This window comes from Oncorhynchus mykiss, chromosome 26, assembly GCF_013265735.2.
Source record: "Oncorhynchus mykiss isolate Arlee chromosome 26, USDA_OmykA_1.1, whole genome shotgun sequence".
NCBI classification, from domain to species: Eukaryota; Metazoa; Chordata; class Actinopteri; order Salmoniformes; family Salmonidae; genus Oncorhynchus; species Oncorhynchus mykiss.
In genome coordinates this window covers 22,503,413-22,527,899 of record NC_048590.1, presented here as the reverse complement: position 1 = coordinate 22,527,899, position 24,487 = coordinate 22,503,413, and the positions used below count along the sequence as shown (strand labels likewise).

The 24,487-nt window shown below is 46.0% G+C and overlaps 1 protein-coding gene across 2 annotated transcripts in view; it reads left to right on the top strand.

Annotated features, from left to right (window-relative positions):
• LOC110506407 (piezo-type mechanosensitive ion channel component 1) overlaps window positions 1-24,487 on the top strand; it is a 79,745-nt gene that overhangs the window by 35,281 nt on the left and 19,977 nt on the right. For both annotated transcript variants that reach the window (XM_036964025.1, XM_036964024.1), the window contains exons 3-18: window positions 6,579-6,701; window positions 7,556-7,598; window positions 7,905-8,061; window positions 18,040-18,238; window positions 19,035-19,248; window positions 20,109-20,283; window positions 20,376-20,480; window positions 20,606-20,782; window positions 20,989-21,249; window positions 21,660-21,765; window positions 22,053-22,234; window positions 22,630-22,778; window positions 23,076-23,234; window positions 23,452-23,558; window positions 23,747-23,910; window positions 24,107-24,283. In XM_036964025.1, coding sequence (XP_036819920.1) covers window positions 6,579-6,701; window positions 7,556-7,598; window positions 7,905-8,061; window positions 18,040-18,238; window positions 19,035-19,248; window positions 20,109-20,283; window positions 20,376-20,480; window positions 20,606-20,782; window positions 20,989-21,249; window positions 21,660-21,765; window positions 22,053-22,234; window positions 22,630-22,778; window positions 23,076-23,234; window positions 23,452-23,558; window positions 23,747-23,910; window positions 24,107-24,283 — 2,498 coding nt within the window. The remainder of the gene's footprint in view (window positions 1-6,578; window positions 6,702-7,555; window positions 7,599-7,904; window positions 8,062-18,039; window positions 18,239-19,034; window positions 19,249-20,108; window positions 20,284-20,375; window positions 20,481-20,605; window positions 20,783-20,988; window positions 21,250-21,659; window positions 21,766-22,052; window positions 22,235-22,629; window positions 22,779-23,075; window positions 23,235-23,451; window positions 23,559-23,746; window positions 23,911-24,106; window positions 24,284-24,487) is intronic.

The window sequence follows — 24,487 nt, the reverse complement described above, 5'->3', positions numbered from 1 at the left end:
AGGTTTATTTCAGTGGAACTCGCTGGTGGAGATGATTCTCTGTAGGAAAATCCCAGAGTCTGCCAGCCTCTATAAAATAAAGCCTGACAGAGAATAGGATTAACGGTTTTAATGAAAACCATATTGAATCGTTCCCTGCCTCCAATTATCAGCTAATTTCTTGGTCCGGGCCGCCATGGGAGGACCAGATGCATTTAAGAAAGGGGGCAGATGGATGAACCAGGAGGATTCTGGAGACGTCAAGCAGAAACGACCCCTTCGCCTCACCTCCACGTGCTCCTCCTTTCCAGGGAAAATGTTATCTCACCCTCCGTGAATGTGGTGGAGCATGGGGGCATGTTAGGGTTGAGAGTAGCCATGGTCACAATTTCCTCTGTGGTTAAAGGAGCCGTCTTATGTCATACTGCCCTGAGAGCTGACCTGGTTACAGACGCTCTGGCCTGTCTAGAAGGAAACTATGACTGTTACCGGGGACTGAGAGGAAGACCGAGAGGAAGCTTATTCCATATGCGTTACAATTAATGCAGGCTACCACATGCATGTGCACTCTTGCTTTCCCCTTTGTGTCATTGAATCGATCCCATATTGTTGTATTCCATTCATTAACGTAAGCTAAGACTCAATTAAGTGGATCTCACCAACTGTATTGCCCATAAGGGATAGTATCATTGGATTCATTGAGGCCACTGACAGAGAGGACCGTGATAAGCCTTAATAGTCCCTTTCAGCTCCTCCCCAGCCCAAATACACATCACCTGATACACTGTGTTTGACATTCCCTTCAAAATACTATTTTCCATAGCTTGCTCCCCATTATCTAAATCCCTCGTATTGTACAATCTGGACACACTGTCGCTTCCCCAGAGCTGATAAGTAAAAGGACAAATATTGAACACTTGTCTGGAGCCTGCTGGGTTACTCTGTTCCCAACATAGGAAACATATAGGGGATTTATTCGCTGGTATTCAGGTCTGATGCTCGCAGGGTGTTGCGTCAAATCTCCTCCCCTGTGTATTTTATTCACACCTGCTGGGGCTTTACAACGTCCCTTCCTGAGGCACCGCTGTCGAGACATCGCCCATACCCACAGCTTTCATGTCGCCGGGGTAACAGCAGTTTGAGACATGGAGGTTTGAATGTCCCCTCTGGTTTTTGTTTTGTGTCATTTGTTGAGGAAGGCGTCATGTGGCTTTCAAAGGCCCAAAAGTCCAACTGTCACAGACTGTCATGCTGATAAATGAGGGCTTGTGAGGGAAATGCACACCAGACCAGGCCTCCCTAAATGAGTACTCAAAGCCGACCACAGCTTAAACTGGGCAGAGAAAAAACTTAGGGAAGGGCCGTAAATGCCGTTGACAACTAGTTTGCAGGTGATTTCAGATGATTTCTGTTCCAATTCTGATATATTGGACAGGACAGCTGTCTGTTTCCAGACAAATATGAGTCCACTATTTGTCATTTTCCCCTATGGAGAAATGGAGCAGGTTTAGCCATTGAAAATAGAGTCCAGCATTTTGAATAATGAGAGAGAACTAGCATCAGTATGTAAGGTATCTGTCCACTGCCACATGGGACAAAATGATCTACTGCTAGTGTGCACTGAAAAGAGACTGCATATTTCATCACAAACCATGTCAACCTGTAAATCATTTTAATAATGAAAACAAATTACAACACTATCTTCATTAATTGGCATGTAAAGTACACCTACAAACATATTGGCTATATTATGGATATTTGCCCAGCTTGACCCTTCCTTTCCTTTACCGGCTAGGCAGTGGAGGCTGCTGAGGGGAGGACGGCTCATAATAATGACTGGAATGGAATGGTATCAAATGGTTTTCATCTGTTTAATACTATTCCATTCACTTCATTCCAGCCATTACACTCGATTCAAGACATTATTATGAGCCATCCTCCCCTCAGCAGCCTCTGCTGCTGGGAGTTATGTGGGAGGCAGGGTTGCGGTCAATTCCATTTCAATTCCAGTTGTCTTTAATGCTTTTCAATGAAGAACATTTGGAATTGAAATGGAATTGACCCCAACCCTGGTGGGAGGAGTGAGGGCCGGTGGACCCCTGTTTGGTTGTTTCTCCTGGTTTGATTAGTGCCCTGAGAGTGAGAGGCCATGGGGCCAGAGAGGAGCTTTTCCCAGAGGCATGCCTGCTATGTGCCCTCCGCTTCTCTGCCCCCAACAGGAACTGGGATTCCACACACCACTGTTATTTCAGCAGTCTTCTTACGCAAACGCCAGCTTTTCTCACACCAACGCAGCACTGCGACAGGACAGGATGCCAGAGAACAGCCCAGATAAGCATAGGCAGCAGGACATGGTGTAAGATCCAAACACGCAATGCAAACAACAAAACAGAAATGTCGGTGTTGTCAGTCATTTTTGTTTACTATCGGGTAGCTGTTTCTTCGGGTAGCTGGTTATTGTTGCTGATTGGTAGGGTTTTTTAAACAAATGTAGCTTAGTGTAATGAGTTTACACACATAGAACATGTGAATGAGATCCCTCTAGTAAGCAGATCAACTAGCAGGGTGAGTGTGTTGTCTCACTCGAATATTTTAGCAGTACAGTACGGGTGGTGTAGGCCAGAGATACAGTGTGTACCGTACGGGTGGTGTAGGCCAGATATGCAGTGTGTACCGTATGGGTGGTGTAGGCCAGAGATGCAGTGTGTGTGTTTCCAGTCAGTGGATGGTGTTAGGAATTGAAAACCGGTCAAGGTGTGGAGAAATGCACGAAGCAAAATACAAGGCAAACAACTTCTATGTTTAAAGGTTTAATAGACAGACAACCGGACGGACGGACGGACAGAGACAAATAGACATGCATAGATATAGGAAGTCATTACTTTGAGAGTTTCACAGCAAATCTCTCCCCCTCCAGAGGGGAGGGCAGAACTAAATACTCTTGCCTTATCTCTGCGTTGTTTCACCCTTCCGTGCCTGGTGTCAAAGCATTAAATCAAGGCTGAGACCTTGGGGTTGAATAGACTATACATTTGAAAATGTCTTAATCGCTTAAGGACACCCATGGCTGATTTTATGGCTCAAGGGCCCAGATAGCAGTTACTTAGTCCTGCTTTACGGTGACCTCTAGCATTAGAGAGGGTACCTAAAGGCCAAATTCCATTAGGGAATAATCATCAGAAAAGAACAGGCCCACAGTGCCCTCATTTAAACCACAACGCCCTCTGTACCCTGAACCGTGGTGTCCGGAGGCTGGCCCCGCAGACTTCTCTACACAACAGCCCTGTTTACACTGGCCATCTAAACCAGCTTTTTACGATGTGCTGGACAAAAATAAGCCATTATGTCTGAGGTCCTCTTTTTTGAAATCTCCCCCTTTTACAAATTAGGTCAATGCAATTAAAGAAAATACATATTTTTTTGTGTGAATTAAAACAAACACAGCACAGTATTACTCAGAGTGCCTGGCAGGAGTCGGCTCATTTCTCAGGGATGAAACTCAATTAGGTTCTGTTTTTCGACTTGTAACTATTATTCCCATCTCCCTTCAGTCTAAATCGTGTACAGGAATAAAAAAAAACAACAGCTGCAGGATAACCTCCAGACCAAACTGTGAAAGTTGTGTGGCTGTTTAGCGGCCTGAGAATTAAACATAATACCCTGCTCTTTTAACATGCGCAGTTTTTCTTTCCACTCTAACCCGGGCCCAGGAACCCTGCTGCACCCCTCCATGTTAGGTGCACTACAGTCACAAGACTTGTTAGAACAATGTTCAGAGTTACTCTCGTAAATGTTAGAATTCCTCCAAATGACCCTGTTTCATGGAAAATCCAGTAATGTCACCCCAGATTGCAGATTTTAGTTGAGGTTATGACGCATACAGCACCAGGGCGAGTGGGGAAGGAGGGCGCCCGCTGAAACCGTTTTTTTTTTTAAAGAAGTCACCAGAGCAAATTTCTGCCTGTCTCTGAAAATATTAACTAGAAAAGGCGAACATGGCCTAGAAAAGGTCCTGCAATTCACTGAGTTTGGGTTTGATCTCCCTGTAGTGAACTACACTACCCAGTGGTCTCTGCTCACCTCTGACTTTCACCTAGAACACTGCTACCCCCACTCAGATCCAAAACCAGACCTTCTCAGATAGTTCACTATCTGATGAGACATGACGAGGCAATGATTGCAATGGCTGTCATGTCATGCTTCCGAGTGGCGCAGGGGTCTAAGGCACTGCATCTCTAGTGCAAGAGGCGACACTACAGTCCCTGGTTTGAATCCAGGCTGAATCACATCCGGCCGTGATTGGGAGTCCCATAGGGAAGCACACAATTGGCCCAGCGTCGTCCGGATTTGGCCGGTGTAGGCCTTCATTGTAAATAAGAATTTGTTCTTAACTGACTATTCTAGTTAAATAAAGGTTCTATAAATAAAATACATTTAAAAATTCCCTGGTGTGAAGGTGGATGTGATTTTAATATAATGTTTGTGTTATGTGTTGGTAGTACTTAAGCATAGTGATTGCAGGTCTCAGATGTCGTTTCCACATTGGTGGCTGTGCTGGTCTCTCCTCAAGAGAGATCTCCATCATATGAAACCTGCTCTGGAAAGAACATTACATACCATGCTCTGGTTCCCTGTGAGGAGCTGTCTCCCTCTGGCCTTGTATTAAGACACTGGAATGCACCTCCACATTCCATTCCTACTTTATCTCTTGGAAGAGGAAACTATCCCAAAACTTCGATTACGGCGCAGATTACTTAGTGTTGTGCAATGACAGTGTAAATACAGGTAGGTGGGTCTAGGCGTGCATAGTTTTTAGACGTTTTAGAGGTCGTGTTACTCTAGCTGACGGTCCTGAGTAATGTAACGTAGGAATGTAGTAGATGGACAGCTTCGTGACGACCCTGGAAAGAACGATGATAGGTTATGCTTATAGCCCTTCAGGTCCTACAGGAGAGGGAAGGACTCAATAGCCTTCAACTATACTGTGACACAGGACACATGCTGGCGATTAGCGAGGCAGTTACAGAATTTGTTTTGGAGTTGAGTTTTAAAGAGACTGTCCATGTAATGGCAATGACATCATGATTTTCCAGTAGCAGGGGTAGAGAGCCAGGGGATTGAAGAGAGGGAAGACGGTGCAGTGAACTTAACTTAAACACACACACACACACACACACTTGGGGACAGATGAGCTTATGTGCAGGGGTTTGGGTTGCAGTGGTTGAGTAGAGCTGTCTGCAGTAAGTCAGGATGACCTCGTCCTCAACAGGTGGTCTTGGTTGTGTACAACGCCTACCATATTATTTACTCCTCTCTTGGACGGGTCCCTTCTTTTCCAAAACACACACTGAGATGTTATTAGCATGTGTGGTTACAGTAGGCAGGCTGTGTTCTCTGACATTTGGTCAGCTCTGTCACGTCTCTCTCTCTTTCTTTCCATCTCATACATGGAAAGATAAACATGTCCAACACAGAGAGTGGCTGTGATGGATCTTGATCCTGCACAATTGGAAAGGAGGGGGGGGGGGGACAATCTTAACCTTTTCACAAAGTTCACATCACTGAGTGGTGCGCGTGAAATCAAACGTGAATGGTTGACTGTGCGTGAAATTATTTAAAAGGATGAGGCTCAGAAAGCAGGTCCATGAATAATCCTCTCTCACTGCTCTGGTGTGCTACCTCTAGCTAGCAATGCCACGTTTAATATTATTTCATCTTCAGGTCGAGTATTAGTCATAAATGTAAATTGGTGTTCGTGGAATAAACTTAAATCTGGGATCAGGGATAAGCCTGTAAATGCAGTACCTAGCCTCCTGTCTGCTGTAATTGAGGGGGTGGTAGAGCAGCACTGAGCCGTTAAACTACCCTTTGCCCTGCAGGCCACAGACAAAAACAGCCCTATAAAACACAATCAAAGCCCTAAGCTCGTCCCTTGACACTGACTTGTAGCTGCTAATTTTCTTGAGCCAGTCAACGCCTGTAAATGAAAATCCCCCAGGATTCCACAGGGACCTGCAGCGTTCGTTCACTACACTGGGAGTTTGTGCCTGTCTTAACTGTGGCCTGTTTTACACCAGCGATGGGAGCTGACAGCTTTATGAGGAGACCAATCAAAGCTGCCTCACACAAACCTTTGGCGAGGAGTGGATTCGGGGCTAGAGCGGGCAGGGGGGCATTTTATGGTCAGCAGCACAGTTCGGCACGGGCAGTACCTACATGCCATCCACAGGCTTGATAATAGTCCAATGTTCCCATTTTGTTTAAAAACGGGCAATTAACTGTTACAAGCAATTCCTGCTTAGACTATAAACGTACTGCTGTGATTACTAGTGCCTCCATGGCCTCAGTATGTGTTCTGACTGGTGGAAAATGGAGCATCAAAATTTGGAGCATCCTTGGAAAACACTTCAACCCACACCCTCTATAATGACCCGCTGTCCTGTTCATGCTTGGTTAGTACTGTGCACCCTGCTATTTCCTGAACCTATTTAACCTGAGGGATGGGAAGAACTGATTGTTATGTTATCCTCCCTTTCAAATTCTATATTGTCCCCCTCCCCCATTCCCCTCCTCTAACTCCATCTCTCTCTTTTCTCCAGGACATACTGGACGCTTCATCAAGGCTCTGTTCTGCACCAGTCTCCTCTTCCTGCTAGCCCATGTCTCCTTCCAGATCTGCCTGTACACTATCCCTGACCTGGACCATGCGCTGGGAAACAACTGTGAGTTAATCTTTGACACAGGCCGTTCCATTGCCATGTTTTCACTCAGCATTTCTTAACAATGGCCTGTGCCATACATAAGGGGCTTGTTTAGGTTCAATCAATCACTTAGACTTCGTGTCAAACTCATCCCACGGAGGGCCGAGTGTCTGCGGGTTTTCTCTCCTCCCTTGCACTTGACTGATGAATTAAGGCCAGTGATTAGTAAGGAACTCCCCTCAACTGTTTGTCTAGGTCTTAAAAACAACAAAAAAACAGCAGGTCACTAGGCCCGCCTTGGAATGAGTTTGACACCCCTGACTTAGTCGAAAGAAACTCCATGAAGTCATAGCCCCCACCTCTGATTTATTTTGACACGTTAAGTCCAGCTCTCTTCACGCTCAGTCGACTGCTCTGTCATTAGCCACCAGCGTGGAATGCTATAACGGATGCTTGTGAATGCTCCATGCTTTACAACCGTCCGCCTGTAGAATATGTGGATTTTGTTTTGTGGTCTGCGCTTATTTTGGCCAACCCAAATACACATGTCCTCAAGGAGCTTTAATAGCTAAAGCAGTGTTCTTTGATATCATATTATTTGCTTCTCTGTGAGCTAGTCCACCATGCTGACTCCAGCTTCAGTCTGTCCATGCCTCACAAACCCGTTCAAATACCGACACGGTGGCTTACTCCCAGAGATACTGGGGGCTCATGGGAACATCAATGGTAGCTGTACGCTATGTTGTAGTTTTTCTGTAGAGTCTTTGCCTTGTATGACACCCCCCCCCCCCCCCCCCCCCCCTAAACAACACTCCGTGGCAGAGACAGAGTGGCCTGGGGAGAGCTGGTAGTCCTAACACTCTCTGTCTTTACAGGTAGTTTGTGGGAGACGCTATCGAGGCATGTCGGTGTATCCAGGTATGTGAGGAATATTTGGAAACAGCACTTTGGGTCTGTGTATCTTGTCACTGAGGATCATGCCTCCCTGAACTGTGTGTGGAGATCATTTACTGTTATTTGCAGAATTTAGCCAATGTTCACTCTTACATCTCTTTTTGTTATTTCTGTTTGTTATTTGATCTTATGACTCACTGGTTGTGGTACATGTTATTGTTTATGTACCCTCTTTACTGTCTTTGTGTAAGTGTGTGAGAATGTACACGTTGTAGTTCCTCGTTAGGTCTTTGATGACCTTTGACCTCTGCATGTGTCTCTTTCTTCTAGGCTGCCCCTGGATGACCCGTGGGGTGTGGTGCGTCTGCTGTCTCCTGACCTGGGGGTGTTTGTAATCTCCCTGGTTACCCTGGTGGTGTGTAACCGGCTGGTCAAGAAGAGAGATGACGTCACTTTCCTGTCCGTAGCCTCAGACTCCACACAGGGGGTGAGTGGTTATCTACTCTATAGACACAGACTGGGCCTCACCGCTATGCTGCTAATAATATGGGACATATGTGGGACATGCACACGCACACACATTTCTCATGCAAGTGCTAGGTAAAATACCCCAGGAACACTTATATCCAGTGCTACATTTCTCTCCATTTTGGACTGATTTGTTCCGGAACCTATTTGGCCAGATCTGGTATCTTTCGTGTCATGAAAAATAATTGTCACTTTTTGCAATATAATAATTAGAATAAAAGCCATCAAAGTTCATTCAAATTGCTTATTTGTTCATTCTCCTGCGCCCACAAAAAATGTGAAAAAGTAGATTAAGAGTTGATTTGGTTTGGGCCGGGCCGGGTTTATGGTTTGCGCAACACAGTAACTAACCTATGTTTGAGACCAACGCATGGCTGTGTGAGAAGCGCGCCAGTATCTCTCACATAACTAGAATGAGATTCACTTTCCATGATCCCTCTCTGCTCTGATAGGTATGAACCTGCAACTGTCATCTCTCCAGCGTTACACTTCATGTATTTCCTTATTTAAAAAATATATATTTCACCTTTTTTTAACCAGGTAGGCAAGTTGAGAACAAGTTCTCATTTGCAATTGCGACCTGGCCAAGATAAAGCAAAGCAGTGCGACACAAACAACAACACAGAGTTACACATGAAATAAACAAACATACAGTCAATATTACAATAGAAAAAAATAAAGTCTATATACAGTGTGTGCAAATGGCGTGAGGAGGTAAGGCAATAAAAAGGCCAATAGTAGCGAAGTAATTACAATTTAGCAGATTAACACTGGAGTGATAGATGAGCAGATGATGATGTGCAAGTAGAAATACTGGTGTGCAAAAGAGCAGAAAAGTAAATAAAAACAATATGGGGATGAGGTAGGTAGATTGGGTGGGCTATTTACAGATGGGCTATGTACAGCTGCAGCAATCGGTTAGCTACTCAGATAGCTGATGTTTAAAGTTAGTGGGGGAAATATAAGTCTCCAGCTTCAGTGATTTTTGCAATTCGCTCCAGTCACTGGCAGCAGAGAACTGGAAGGAAAGGCGGCCAAAGGAGGTGTTGGCTTTGGGGATGACCAGTGAGATATACCTGCTGGAGCGCGTGCTACAGGTGGGTGTTGTTATCGTGGCCAGTGAGCTGAGATAAGGCGGAGCTTTACCTAGCATAGATTTATAGATGACCTGGAGCCAGTGTGTCTGGCGATGAATATGTAGCGAGGGCCAGACGACTAGAGCATACAGGTCGCAGTGGTGGGTGGTATAAGGTGACAAGCTTTGGTGACAAAACGGAGGGCACTGTGATAGACTGCATCCAGTTTGCTGAGTAGAGTATTGGAAGCTATTTTGTAGATGACATTGCCAAAGTCGAGGATAGGTAGGATAGTCAGTTTTACTATGGTAAGTTTGGCAGCGTGAGTGAAGGAGGCTTTGTTGTGAAATAGAAAGCCGATTCTAGATTTGATTTTGGATTGGAGATGCTTAATATGAGTCTGGAAGGAGAGTTTACAGTCTAGCCAGACACCTAGGTATTTATAGTTGTCCACATATTCTAGGTCAGAACCATCCAGGGTTCTGATGCTAGTCGGGCAGGCGGGTGCCGGCAGCGAATGGTTGAAAAGCATGCATTTGGTTATACTAGAGTTTTACAGCATGTAACATTGAAGCTCGTTTGGAGGTTAGTTAACACAGTGTCCAAAGAAGGACCAGATGTATACAGAATGGTGTCGTCTGCGTAGAGGTAGATCAGGGAATCACCCGCAGCAAGAGCGACATCATTGATATCTACAGAGAAAAGAGTCGGCCCGAGAATTGAACCCTGTGGTACCCCCATAGAGACCGCCAGAGGTCAGGACAACAGGCCCTCCGATAGAATCATAGCCACGCGAAGGGTTCTGAAGGAACTGCATCACCCCTGGTAAATTGAAATACATTTGACAAAGTTATAGAATTAATGCTGTCTGTTCAGAAATAAATGAAATCATTCAGAATAGCCTACTACACCATGAGAAGGCCTATCATTTAGCCACAGATGATCAATAGCTTCTTTTTAAAAATAGCCTAGCTGTGGATTGTAGTCCAATAACCTAACAAGGAATAACCTACAGTCGAGAACGCGCAGCAAATATGTCAGTGAAAAAACAGCATGCAGATTAAACAGGCCTTTTGCAATATTTCAAATACAATCGAGGGAAAATACAGGTTGGAAAGCAAATTTCTCCTGCTGAGAAGAGAAGACTCTATGCTGTATTCTACCAAAAGATTTGATCAACTTCCAAATATTGTTTAACAAAAGAGAAAGGGATGCTTTTGGCACGACTGCATCAGCCATCACAAGCGAGTGAGTTCCGCATCATTGGGTGAGTCAGTGAAAGTGGGAACCATTTTAAGGACTATAATTTCCTCCTCGATCTGTCTCCACACCTAGACCTAGGCTATTGCTGGATTCAAGACAAGGTCGTTTTTATTTATCTCAGTTTGTCCGTATCAAAGTAGCCTGCCATTTCGATCATTTGTGCAGTATTCAAATATATTCTGCCAGTCTCCAGTCATGTAAAATGATGTAGAATTGCATGAAATGCATTTATAAAAGTCCCCCCAAAAATGTCCCATGTGTGCAACTTCTGTAAGTGCCTCTACTCTACTGCTCGATGCCACTATGCAAATGCGATGATATGCATGCAATGCTTTATTATAAGTGTGATTTTTTTTCATACGTTCCGGTATCTCGTCACACCCCTCTCGCGCTCACTTTTTGGTCCGGCACCTCCCGATTGACAAATTAAGCACTCCTTATATGGTAACACTCCGAGCCATATATAGAGTAGTGGCAATGGTCTTGCGCTGCGAATCAGTGAGTCACAAATAATAGGCAGTGTTCCTGGCTTCCACCACTCAGGAAATGGAAGTGGTTGAGTCACTGCTGCATGGGCTGCTATATATAATGGAACTTTAGAACGGTACATTCTAATGGAACGTTATGGCACCCAATGTCTCTGATTATAGAGGAGGGTTATGGCTGAGGTCAGTGCTGGAATGAATGTCTGAGCTGGGCTGGCCATGTCCGCGCTTGCCTCAAGCCCTTCCACACTGTTCATATTAATTTCATGTTTTGTGCACAACCGTTTCTTAAATTAAAGAATTCTTGAGTAACAAACCAAATTTGTGTATAATTACTTCCCTTTAAACATATTTCAAAATTGCAGATTATATAGGACATCACATTCAGAATATTCACAGAAGACGCACAGCGGTATGCTGATAGCACCGTTGCGCAATGGTAAGAGAGTGATTATTATTCTCTGTATCTTGCTGTGAAACAGTGTTGTGGTATGCTACAGTAGTTTAGTGTTACTGCTCTCTGGTGTGTTAGTGTTTGTTGTGGTGTTACTGGAGCAGAGAGAGACACAGGGAGGTAATGGGGAGTTTCCCTCAGACCTGGTGCTGGTGACAGAGGTAGGTATTGTTCCACCAGCTGAGTTGGTTTCCTGCTCTGCTCCACAGTGTGGGAGGCTAGCCCATCCTCAGCCTGCCTGGGAAGGAGAGGTGCTCCCCAGATGTAATGCTGCCTCCAAAGCATGGGCCTCTCTCACTCTCTCTCTCTCTCTCTCCCTCACTCTCTCTCTCTCTCTCTCACACACACACACACACACACACACACACACACACACACACACACACACACACACACACACACACACACACACACACACTCACTGACGTTTCACCAGCCAGTCTATTAGTGGAAGCTTTTCTCTTCCATTTTCATTGTTGCCGACAGTCTCGGCTGCTCTTCACTCTCCAGACTACGTTCTACTTTCAATCTAGTTTTTTTCTCTTTTCGTTCTTTCTGTTGCCTTGTGCCATCTGAACACACTCCCTGTACAGCTGCCCGGAGCAACAGTTTTCTACTCCTGTCGTAGCCAGGGCAACCGTCCAAACAAACACAGCCTGCCCCAATCTGTGTCAGAAAATGAAAAAAGGGCCATGACTCGATCAATGATCAAACGCAACCAAACTGCTGTTGAGCCTCTTGTCCACTCTCTATTACATTGCTTCAGAAGTCCTGTGCTGATTGAGGGAGCACTCTGAAGATTGATTGCCATGTGTTGACTGGGTGACAGGGGTTGCCCCTCTGCTCTGCTCAGACAATACGTCGTTCAGACAGACGACCACTAGAGCCCTGCCATCGGGTGCACTGCAGTTCTCCCTGACTGTGCAGTACACTCAACACCAGTTGAGCAGCGCTCTCTTCTCCCACGCACCCACTTTCAGACCTGCACACACATCAAAAACAACATTCTCACAACATCTCTGTGATGTTGCTGTAGCGTTCCGACCGCAACATTCTGCGTCTGTTCCTGTGTTTGGGAATGAGCGGCTGCCTCCAGCCAGAGAGGCTTAGACAATGGTCTTTGATGTGGCCGGGAAACGGGAGACTGTGTTTGTGAAGTGGGCAGTTTAGTCACATCCTTTAACACATACAGTATACCTCACCCCACCCTCTCATCATACGGCGTTCACTCTCCCTCTGGCTCCCATGGTTTCACTCAGAACTACATCTAAGGGAGGACAGGGGAGTCAGCAGTGGTTTATCATAACATAAACATTCCTGTCTTATTTTGTAGAGGAGGATTAGTCTTCATGAAAACTCCATGTGCAGCTCCAGAAACAGAATCACACGCTGGGGGTGTCAACGACTCCCCTGGAACAGGTCACACTGAGAGGAGGCTGGAATCATGAAGGCCAAGCAGTCATCAGAGCAGCAGTTTAGACCGCAGAGGAGCCACTGGACAGTCAGGAGAAGAGAGGGGACATGAAGGTAGGGAAATAGGGAGGGATGTGAGGGAAAGAGAGGGAGAGTATAACAGACGGAGAGGGTGTATTAGGGAGATGGAGCGTGATGAGAGTGATGTTGATGATGGTCTCTTGGGAGGAATCCTAGATGAAGGAATGTTCTGGGTGCTTGACCGTTCTGCCTCCTAGCAATACTTCTCTCACAAGTCCTCATTAGAAGGTTAGAGAGGCGCCTGAAAGAAGGGAATAGTTAGTGAGAGGCAAGCATCTGTCTAGAGATACTTCTGGTCATAGGATGAGATAGGAAAAGCGGTATTAATGAAACATAAGGTAGAGGGGGGAGGGAGGGGCCTACTTTCCTTGTGTCTGTCTTTTGATCATTCTACCACTGAACAGTCAGCAGCACACAGACTAACCCGAACGCTCTAGGTTAAACAGAAGACTACAGGGACTCCGGGTAGTTGGAATCCCACACACACAGACACACACACCACACACTCTGCCTCTTATACAGTACTCCATCATCGAGAATAATGTTGCTGATGCTTACGATAATGCATTTTTGGTAATGGAAAGTTGTAGATAGCTATCTAGTGTACTATCTAGAACCTTAAACGATTCTTCAGCTGTTCCCATAGGAGAACCCTTAGTAGAACCCTTTTTGGTTCCACGTTAAACCCTTTACAAAAATGGTTCTACGTGGAACCAAAAATGTTTCTCCTCTGGGTACAGCCGAATAACCCTTTTTCTAAGAGTGTATGGGCACACTGGGTAACTAGTAGTTGAGATGTGCTTTGGTGCAGGTGTTTGTCAGGGAGTTTCCTTTATTCCACACAACTATAGTTATCTTCCTCTTGCCAGACTCAAACAGACACATAAAACAGCATTATAAACTCTCTCCCACTGCCTGTTATTCTATTCGGGAGTGTAACGGGGTGAGACGGCCAGCCGGTGGCTGGTTGTCTCATGCCAGCCAAGTTAACCAGTGAGAACCTTAGATAGCAGCATTTAATGAAACTAAACACAACAACCCAGCCCAGAGTCTAAGGGGGATAATAAAAAATTGTATTAGGACTTTACATTTAATTCATTCGGAGAAAGAAAGAAAATCAAGTTATGAAGCATTTAAAAAAAATATATATATATATATATACGCTACCGGTCCAAAGTTTTAGAACACCTACTCATTCAAGGGTTTTCCTTTATTTGGACTATTTTCTACATTGCAGAATAATAGTGAAGACATCAAAACTATGAAATAACACATATGGAATCATGTAGTAACCAAAAACGTGTTAAACAAATCAAAATACATTTTATATTTGAGATTCTTCAAATAGCCATCCTTTGCCTTGATGCCCAGTTTTGCACACTCTTGACATTCTCTCAACCAGCTTCACCTGGAATGCTTCTCCAACAGTCTTGAAGGAGTTCCCACATATGCTGAGCACTTGTTGGCTGCTTTTCCTTCACTCTGCAGTTCGACTCCTCCCAAACCATCTCAATTTGGTTGAGGTCGGAGGATTGCGGAGGCCAGGTCATCTGATGCAGCACTCCATCACTCTCCTTCTTGGTAAAATAGCCCTTACACAGCCTGGAGGTGTGTTGTGTCATTGTCTTGTTAAAAAACAAATGATAGTCACACTAAGCCCAAACCAGATGGGATGGCGTATCGCTGCAGAATGCTGTAGTAACCATGCTGGTTAAGTGTGCCTTGAAATCTAAATAAATCACAGACAGTGACACCAGAAAAACACTCCTACACCACAACACCTCCTCCTCCATGCTTCACGGTGGGAAATACACATGCGAGATCATCCATTCACCCACACTGCGTCTCACAAAGACACGGCAGCTGGAACCAAAAATCTCCAATTTGGACTCCAGACCAAAGGACAAATTTCCACCGGTCTAATGTCCTTGCTCATGCTTCTTGGCCCAAGCAAGCCTCTTCTTCTTATTGGTGTCCTTTAGTAGTGGTTTCTTTGCAGCAATTCGTCCATGAAGGCCTGATTCACACAGTCTCCTCTGAACAGTTGATGTTGCGATGTGTCTGTTACTTGAACTCTGTGAAGCATTTATTTGGGCTGCAATTTCTGAGGCTGGTAACTCTGATGAACTTATCCTCTGCAGCAGAGGTAACTCTGGGTCTTCCTTTCCTGTGGCGGTCCTCATGAGAGCCAGTTTCATCATAGCTCTTGATGGGTTTTTGCGATTGCACTTGAAGAAACTTTCAAAGTTCTTAAAATGTTTTGGATTGACTGACCTTCATGTCTTAAAGTAATGATGGACTGTCATTTCTCTTTGCTTATTTGAGCTGTTCTTGCCATAATATGGACTTGGTCTTTTACCAAATAGGGCTATCTTCTGGACCCCTACTTTGTCACAACACAACTTATTGGCTCAAATGAATTAAGAAAGAAAGAAATACCACAAATTAACTTTTAAGAAGGCACACCTTTTAATTGAAATGCATTTCAGGTGACTACCTCATGAAGCTGGTTGAGAGAATGCTAAGAGTATGCAAAGCTGTCATCAAGGCGAAGGGTGGCTATTTGAAGAATCTCAAAAATAAAATATATTTGGATTTGTTTAACACTTTTTTGGTTACTACAGGATTCCATATGTGTTATTTCATAGTTTTGATGTCTTCACTATTATTCAACAATGTGGAAAATGGTAAAAAAAAAAATTTAAAACCTGAATGAGTAGGTGTTCTAAAACTTTTGTCCGGTAGTGTATTTTCTTTGTGTCTTTAAAAATAATTGTAGCCCTTTTTCATGATATCCAATTGGTAGTTACAGTCCTGTCGCATCGCTGCAACTCCCGTACGAACTCGGGAGAGGTAAAGGTCGAGAGCCGTGTGTCCTCTGAAACACAACCCAGCCAAGCCGCACTGCTTCTTGACACAACGCCCGCTTAACCCAGAAGCCAGCCTTACCAATGTGTCGGAGGAAACACTGTACAACTGGCAACCTTGACAGCGTGCATTCTGCCCGGCCCGCCACAGGAGTCACTAGTGCGCAATGGGACAGGCCAAATCTTCCCCTAACCCAGAATACGCTGGGCCAATGGCCGGCAGCAGCAGAGCCTGGACTCGAACCAGGCTCTCTAGTGTCACAGCTAGCACTGTGATGCAATGCCTTAGACCACTGCACCACTCGGGAGGCTGGAAAAATATTTTTCATTTATCTTTTCAAGTGTCTTTCTAACCTTTTTATAGTGTCACGTTACCCCAACCTCTTGTGACCTATGAAATAAGTCCTGGTGTCCTGAACTGTAGTCAATGACACAGAATCTTATGGAGCAGATAGATACCATGTTTGAGACTCTTCCCTCTGGTTGGTTGGTTGGTGGGTGGGTGGGTGGGTGGGTGGGTGGGTGGGTGGGTTTTTGTATTGCATCTGTTCATGACCCTCATGATAATCAATGTCACACATGTACTTAGAGTACAGTACAAACACAAATACACTCTTACACATCAAGGTTAGGAGCAGTGGACAGACAGGATACCAGGCCCAGTGTATTTACGAGGGGGAAACACAGTGGAATTAGTTATAAGCGCAACAGGACGTGACTACTCAGGCCAAGGGATAACCAGGGTGACAATGTGGCAACAGATGCCACCTGTTGGTGGCACGTTAATGTGCTGTGACAGATGAGATGCTGGGTATATTTGTAAAGCTATAAGTTATAAAAACCCTATCACAGTATTAGTTCACCCAGGCCCGGTGTTTGTGTTATCTCCTTGTGGCTGGGGTGCTGAGCAGGGAGGGATTTGAATGATGCTGTGACCTCAGTATCATGTGACTAATGTCCCGGTTACATCTGGCCCTCTGACACACTCCTGTCAGTGATGCAAATACATTTACCACATCATTCACAGTGTCAGAGGGAAATGACTGTTATGAGTGCTACACCACTCTAAGGGCGTGCTCTTAGCTGTTTGTGGAAGGAACTATGAATGCACCCCCAAAACACACAAACGCGGTCACCCTCTCGTTCTCTCACGTTGGTACAGTGTGCCAACCTAACACCTGTGATTGACAGGTGGTTTCCTCCACACCCCATTAGATCTTGGTCCCTCCTGATAACCTGGGGTTAGAGTGACAGGATAGCCACTCTGTTGTGCTCAGGGCCACTCTGTCGTCTCGTTTGTGTACTCATTCTCTCAGTGGGAACATTCTCCGTCATGGTAGCAGCCGCCGGTCTAGGTCAAGATGCCTCTGGCCCGCTACTGAGAATAGTGACAAGCACTGCCAAAAAGAAGAAAAGGCAGACAGTACATGAGTCACCATGGTAACAACACAGAACCTGGTAAACAGTCTCACTGGTTAGTTTTATAAAACGTCTCATGACACACCTGATTTCTACAGAATCGTCACAAAGGTCACATCATCGTTGTGTTTTTGAGGGGTTTGCTTGGCAGGTCTCTCCATAAAATGATATGTTGTAAAATTGAAAACACTTTTATTGAGTATTGCACCATAAAAGCATAACATTGTTATGCCTGGACAGGCATATTACGTTTGTAACTGAGCTCTAAGTTGAGAGCATGTTTTATCTCAGATTCAACACTCCCTATGCGCTCCCTATGTTATCATTTCTGTAATTCGCGTTTATTATCTTATCCGTGGTGCCAGTTTCTGTGCAAGTCTTTTTCCCTAAGCTGGAACAGACGCTGTGTGCTTTCCCTGGCCACTCTGGGACTCTAGTGTGTACAGGATTGTAATGAACTTAGTGCCCGTGTCAGAAAGTGATCTCTATGAGTGTGTAATGTGCCATGTCAGTTTGACCTTTTACAATGTTGACCTACTGTATGCACGTAACTATAGATGACAAGACTAGTATTGCATATCTATGTCTGATGGTTATGCTTTGTGCCAGGTTCTTGTCATGGAAGTTAAGTGCTTTTGATAATGGGGATGGCGTTGGATCTGAGATTTACCGCTCTGTTGACGTTACACTTTATTGACGTATTTGTTCTCTTCCGTTTTATTGTTTAATTGCTGCTGGCCTTGTGCGATGGGGCTCCCTTGTAAAAGAGACCTCAGTCTCAATGGGACTCTCTGCCTAAATAAAGGTTCTATTTAAAAAAGTATGAATTCCATTTACGAATATCTGTTTACTTTTGGCTCATGCTTTGGTTCTTTCCAGACCGAGGATGAGTCAGAGACAAAGGAGGGTGAAGAGGAGGAAGAGGAGGGAGATGAGGAAGGCATGTCGTCTCCCAGTGACCCCGTGGTTTCTGCAGCAACTCGTGCCAAGCAGCTGGCGGCCCGGCTCCGAGCCACAGCCCAGAAGGTCCTGAGGGACCTGGGCCGGATCCTGGCCATCACCCTGCTGGCTCTGGCTGGTGAGAACTGGAGGGAGGAGAGGGTAGAGTGGAGTGGAGTGGAGGGAATAACCTCTGTATTACTGCTTAATTATAAAAGGAAATGAATATACTGGTAATAATTGATTTATATGTGAAATAAATGTTCAATCATTTTTTCTTTAAACAAATCACTATTTTGTTCTATAAAATGGAGGCATTAAAGCAGGGATGGGCAACTTTGATGGAGGTGGGGGCCACAAAAAATCTGAACTCCTCATGACGGTCCGCAGTTGTAGAGAGCATTTTTTTTGTTTGTTTTAGAGACAATGAGCTGTTTTCAGCTAGTTTCCTGCAATTCTACACATTTTCTCATAGGTTGGAGAGAAATGTTTGCAGTTTTTAATATGATATCTGAGTGAGACTGAATAACAAAATCAATGCCCCCCCCAGGCTCTAATTCAACCTTGATTACTACATGTTTAGTTAGCTGGCTACTCGACTAACTTACCATTCTAAAACATTTTTGCTGATATGGGCTAATCAAGATATAAACAGTTGATGCACAACCACATTTCTAAATTGCACCTTTTGTATTCTACCTCGCAACAGTAAGCTGAGACCCTGACTGAGTTCCCCAAAAAATGTAATGTATTTCAATTTGTAATTTTGGTGGGAAATTTATCGGAGGGCCTTCAAAAGGGGGGCAGTTACCCATCCCTGCATTGAAGTGGGGGGGGGGACTGCTTTAAGATATCCATGTATGATTTGTTGTGTATGAGAGACGACGTGCAGTATTGTGTTGATTAAGTCCCTCATCTGTATCTCTGTTCCCCAGGCATCACCTTACCCTCGGCCTTCTCTGCAATCTACTTCCTGCTTTTCATCGGCGTGTGCACGTGGTGGGCCTGCCACTTTCCCATCAGCCACCTAGGCTTCAACGTGCTGTGTGTGATGGTGGGCTTTTTCACGGCGGGCCACCTGGTGTGTCTCTACCTGTACCAGTGCCCCATTGCCCAGGGCATCTTCCCCCCTGCCAGCCTGTGGGCCAGGTCAGTGCCCCATCCTACCTCGACCCAAATAAGTCATTCTATTCTGTTTTAGTCATTGTTTTCCATGTCTCTAGTACCTACACAGCTTTACTTCTCACAGGGACTGGCCGCAGCCATAGCGATGCTCCTGGTTGGCACACTAGCTCAAGATTGTGATTCAAACATATAGATTCAGAAGTGATTTGTACGCAATGACTCACATGGTTCTGACAACCTTAAACATATAATCTTTTTGGGGTTGTGATCTTGTTGAGACAGTTGCAGACTGCACTATTACCTAACAGCAGATGAATGGAAATGAGACACTTCTCAGTTTTGTGTCATAGTTCTAAGTATCAATGGAGTGAAGGAGGGGGAAGAAGAGGAATGGAGTGAAATGAGAGGGGATGAGTGGAGGGAGAGTGTGAAAGCTATGTGAGGAAATACTGGCAAGTTGTTTTTGGAATATTACCAAATGGGGTGGGTGTGATGAAGCCGTCCTGTAGCATTCTATCTCGGTGCCTCGGGATTTTGGCATAGGATGCTAAAGAGAGATAGAGGGAGAGAGATATGTAGTGCTGTTATCAAGGCCTCCCAGGTGGAAACACCTGTGATCTTTCCTTCTATCTCTCCTTCTCTATCTTCACCTCTCTACCTCTGGCTCTCAGCCATCAACATTAGAAGTTAGTTCCAGCCCACAAATCTAACCAGACATTTCCCCTGCCTTGAAACTATAACCAATGGGTGTCACGGCAGGGTGAACCCAGGGCTAAACTGTGCGTTAAAGTTTGATGACGTTTCACAGAGAAACCATGTTTCCTCAACTCAACTCCATATACAGGCTTCTGTTACATTCCCTCTCCCCTCTTCTCAACCCCCAGACTGTTTGGCCTCAAGGATATCATCAAACCTGGCAACTGCTCCGCCTCCTATGACCTCATCCTTAACACGGAGCATGATTGGCCGGTGTATGTCAACCCCGGGATCCTGCTTCTCCTGTACATCACCGTGGCGACGGTCCTGAAGATCAGCAGCCACCGTGGATCGACTGACAAGGTACTGACATCAGCACTCCGAGGCATGAAATACACCTGTCTGTCTTGATTGACATGTGCTGCTTACTGAATCAGTACTTGCTTATATGACAGGGTGAGGAGGGGGCCCAGCTAGTTTTAGGAACAGAGGCTGGAGGAGGAGAGGTGGAACTGAAGCCCTGGTCCGCTCAGAGACGACCCAGCCAGGGCGACACTGAGGTGGGCATGAGATACCTGATAGCATCCCTGCCCTGCTCCATGCAGTCCAATGTACTACTGTCTGCCATTCTCTGACTGTGCGTTGGTGGTGTTATTTATAAAGGTGTGTTGTGTATGTGTTCCAGAACACGCTTCAGTCTATAGAGAGCACAGTAGACGGCGTCACCAATGGCTCCAGTCATCAGGACTTGGGCCCAGGGCTCAGTAGCGCCCCTGATGGACAGCACGGGGACCACCCTCTGCACCTGCTGGGTAGAGTGGTCATGCAGCAGAGCTACGTGTGTGCTCTCATCGCCATGATGGTAACACTGAAATCTTATTCACATTCTAAATGTATCCTCTCTGTGAGCCCTATGGGTACATTAGGCTATGTTCCAATATCCACACTAGAATACCACTAAGAATGCATGGGATGTTGGAACCAAGCCTTAGTTCTGTGACCGCAGTTCTCAGTGAGGGTATGTCATGTCTTTACCTGAACTCCATCTCCCATGATGCCCCTCTGCAGGTGTGGAGCATCACCTACCACAGCTGGCTGACGTTCGTGCTGCTGCTGTGGGCGTGTCTGATCTGGATGCTGCGTGCGAGGCGCCACTTCGCCATGCTGTGCTCTCCCTTCATCCTGCTCTACGTCCTGGCCCTCTGCTTCCTGCAGTACGTCTGGGCCATGGACCTGCAGCCGGAGCTGCCCCGCACCGTGGGCACCATGAGCCTCAGGCAGCTGGGTCTGGACCGAGCCCAGTACCCCTGCCTCCGCCTGGGGGCCATGGTGAGGAGAGAGGGGGTAGGGGCGGAGGGGACAGGGTCAGCAGTGGGACAGAGGCGCTGGGAAATGTCAATGAATGCAGCCTGTTAAGTGCCTACAGGAAATTGACAGTGCAGTAGTCTGTATTCTGAAGACTCAAGTGGGGTAGGAAACATGTCCACAAGGTATCATTAAGTGCGTACCTGAAAAGTTCAACCACTCAACAAATCTTTTATGTGTAAAACATGCCTGTCACATATGCTGAATAGGCTATTTAACAGTATATGCCCCTGCACTTTCTTAAAGGTGTAGAACCACTTAAAAGTGCAGTCCTGCAGTCAATCTCCCAAACAGTGTCAAGACTGTACTCCGATGGTGCCTCATCTCTCTCTTCCGCTCCTCTCTCCCTCGGTCTGTTTTGTTGATCCTGTCAGCTGCTGTACACGCTGACGTTCTGGCTGCTCCTACGCCAGTCAGTGAAGGACAACTTCAGCAGGAAGAAGGGCAGGTCTGCCCCTCTACAGGAGGTCACCACTGGAGGTGAGAGGGTACACTTCCGATTCACACTCTCTCTACAAAATGAAGTACTTCACGAAAGTTGTGAAGTTCCCAGGTGTGTGCTTTAGTATGGTCTGGCCCAGTAACATTCTCTCCCACTATCTACATTTGACATTTGAGTCATTTAGCAGACGCTCTCATCCAGAGCGACCTTACAGTAGTGAGAGCATACATTTTCGCACTGACTGCGAATCATGTGCGCCGTGCACTATGGCAGTGTCTTCAGTTTGGTTAGTAACAAGGTGCTCCTTCTCCCTTTGCGTCCACAGAGGGGAGCGGGCAGAACGAGTCGGTTCTGAAGGTTGTGGGCAGACTGGTGATGAGCTGCTATGCCAAGTACTGGATCTACGTGTGTGGAGGCATGTTCATCATGGTCAGCTTCGCTGGCAAGCTGGTGGGCTACAAGATCATCTACATGCTGCTCTTCCTGCTTTGCCTCTGTCTCTACCAGGTAGGTAGGCACCATCAGTCCAGGGGGGTCACACTCTGAAGTCCTTTTAACCTATGACCCCCATCATCAACTCCTTGTGATTTCCATATTACAACACTACTTTATTGGTCCAACTGCTACTTCGTACGTGTGTTCTCTGCTTCTGCTCTCAAACCTCCACACAGAAACAAACATGAGTGTAACACAGGGTCAGCCCACAGGGTCAACCCACAGGGTCAGATTCAGTGCAGCACACAACAAACTGCTTTTATGCGGCATATTTCCCCCTGGTCGCACTGGGGATAACTCAGTTACCTCGATTTGACCTGTGGTCAAACTGACTGGTCATTGACATGTTAATGAATGTTGTTGTTCTCCACCCCCACCGTGACTGTCACTGTAACCTATATCGTCAGGTGTACTACTCTCTGTGGAGGAGGCTGCTCAAGGTTTTCTGGTGGCTGGTGGTGGCCTACACCATGCTGGTCCTTATCACCATCTATACCTTCCAGTTTGAGGACTTCCCTGCCTACTGGAAGAACTTCACCGGCTTCACTGAAGAGCAGTACGTTCCCCCCCCCCCACCTCACTGTGTGGTCAAGACTAATACACACTTTCTTATTAGGTTTGTCATTATGTTTGATGATGAAGTGGCCTATATTAACATCAATCTGGGTTCATGGATGTGGTTTTTCCAGATTAAACAGGAGTTCCTAATTGTCATCAATTTCCACACCAATATCCAGTTTTTCCAGATGTTCTATGGTGTCCTGATCACTCCCATCTGGGTTTGAGGTGCACAATGAGTATAGTAGAAACCTCTGGAAATTCAAGTGAGTCCTGCTCCTCTGTCTCCCTGCAGGCTGGCTGACATCGGCCTGGAGACCTTTAAGCTGACCGAGCTGTTCACCAGCATCCTGATCCCAGGCTTCTTCCTGCTGGCCTGCATCCTGCAGCTGCACTACTTCCACAAACCCTTTATGAGGATCACAGACCTGGACCACATCACGCCCATACACAGGTACGCTCCTCTCGGGCTCCTCCCACACAGTATGACTCACTGCCAGACAGAGGATGATCGAGAATATGCTCCTCAAATGCCCACGTAATAGAGTCCATAGTGAATGAGAGTTCAGTCGTGTGCTGTCCATCTCATTTAACATCACTGCCGGACAGAGCCGTTGTCCACCTCTGCAGAAAATAATATCCTATATGTTGACATTATTTTGATCCCACAGGAAGAGGAACAGGCACAGACCAGAGGTCCGGCGCTGTGATGATGGGGCTGTGTTTGAGGAGGATGACCTGGTGACGGATCTGAGGGATGACGAATCAGAGGATGATGGTGAGCACAGGTGTTGTTGAGCTTCATGCAGTCTCCGGGCAACCCTTTATACATTGGATTTGTATGGTGCTTCTCTAGGACCCAAAGACCGCTTACAATTGTACAAACAAAAACAGTACAAGGCAAGTGTCTCTTCATATGTGGCGTGTCTATAATAGTGTCTCGCTCTCTTTCTCTCTGCTGTATAGAGATGATGCCCAGTAAGTGGGGTTTGGTGGTGAACAGGCTGGTAGTTCTGTTCAGGAAGTTATCTGACACGCTGACCCAGATCCAAGTGTTAATCTGGAGGGTCCTGGAGCTGCACATCCTCAAGATGGTGGCCTTTTTCGTGGTCTGGGTGGCACTGGGTGAGGTCAGTAGTCCACAGGCGTCATCTGTTAAAGTCTATTATGCACCGTGTGAATTTGGAAGCAAGCCCTTATCCCCCCCTCTTTTTCTAAACCGCCTCTCTCTTTGTCTGTCCCTCTCGCACTCTCTCTTTCTTTCTGTCTTATTCTCGCTCTCTCGTTCTTTCTTTCTTTCTCTGTCTGTCTGTCTGTCTGTCTCAGCCGTCTGTGATGAACCTGGTTCTGGTGGTGCTCTGGGCGTTTGCCATGCCCTACTCCCGCTTCCGTCACATGGCTTGCTGTCTGTCCACCGTCTGGGTCTGCATCATCATCGTCTGCAAGATGCTCTACCAGCTCAGCATCGTCGACCCTGTCGAGTACTCCAACAACTGCACTGTGGTGAGTCACCAGTCTGGAAAGACACACAGACAGTGGAGTACAGATGAAAGTGTACAGAGCTATGCTCTCTGTTTATATTGATAGCATTCTCACACCCCTGCTGCCAGCGTTCTGCTGAGTGCATGCTATGCTAGTGTTTACCCCTGGTGAGAAGCTAATACCTTGGTGCTAACTACAGGCAGTTTCATGTGCGAATTCTGTTGA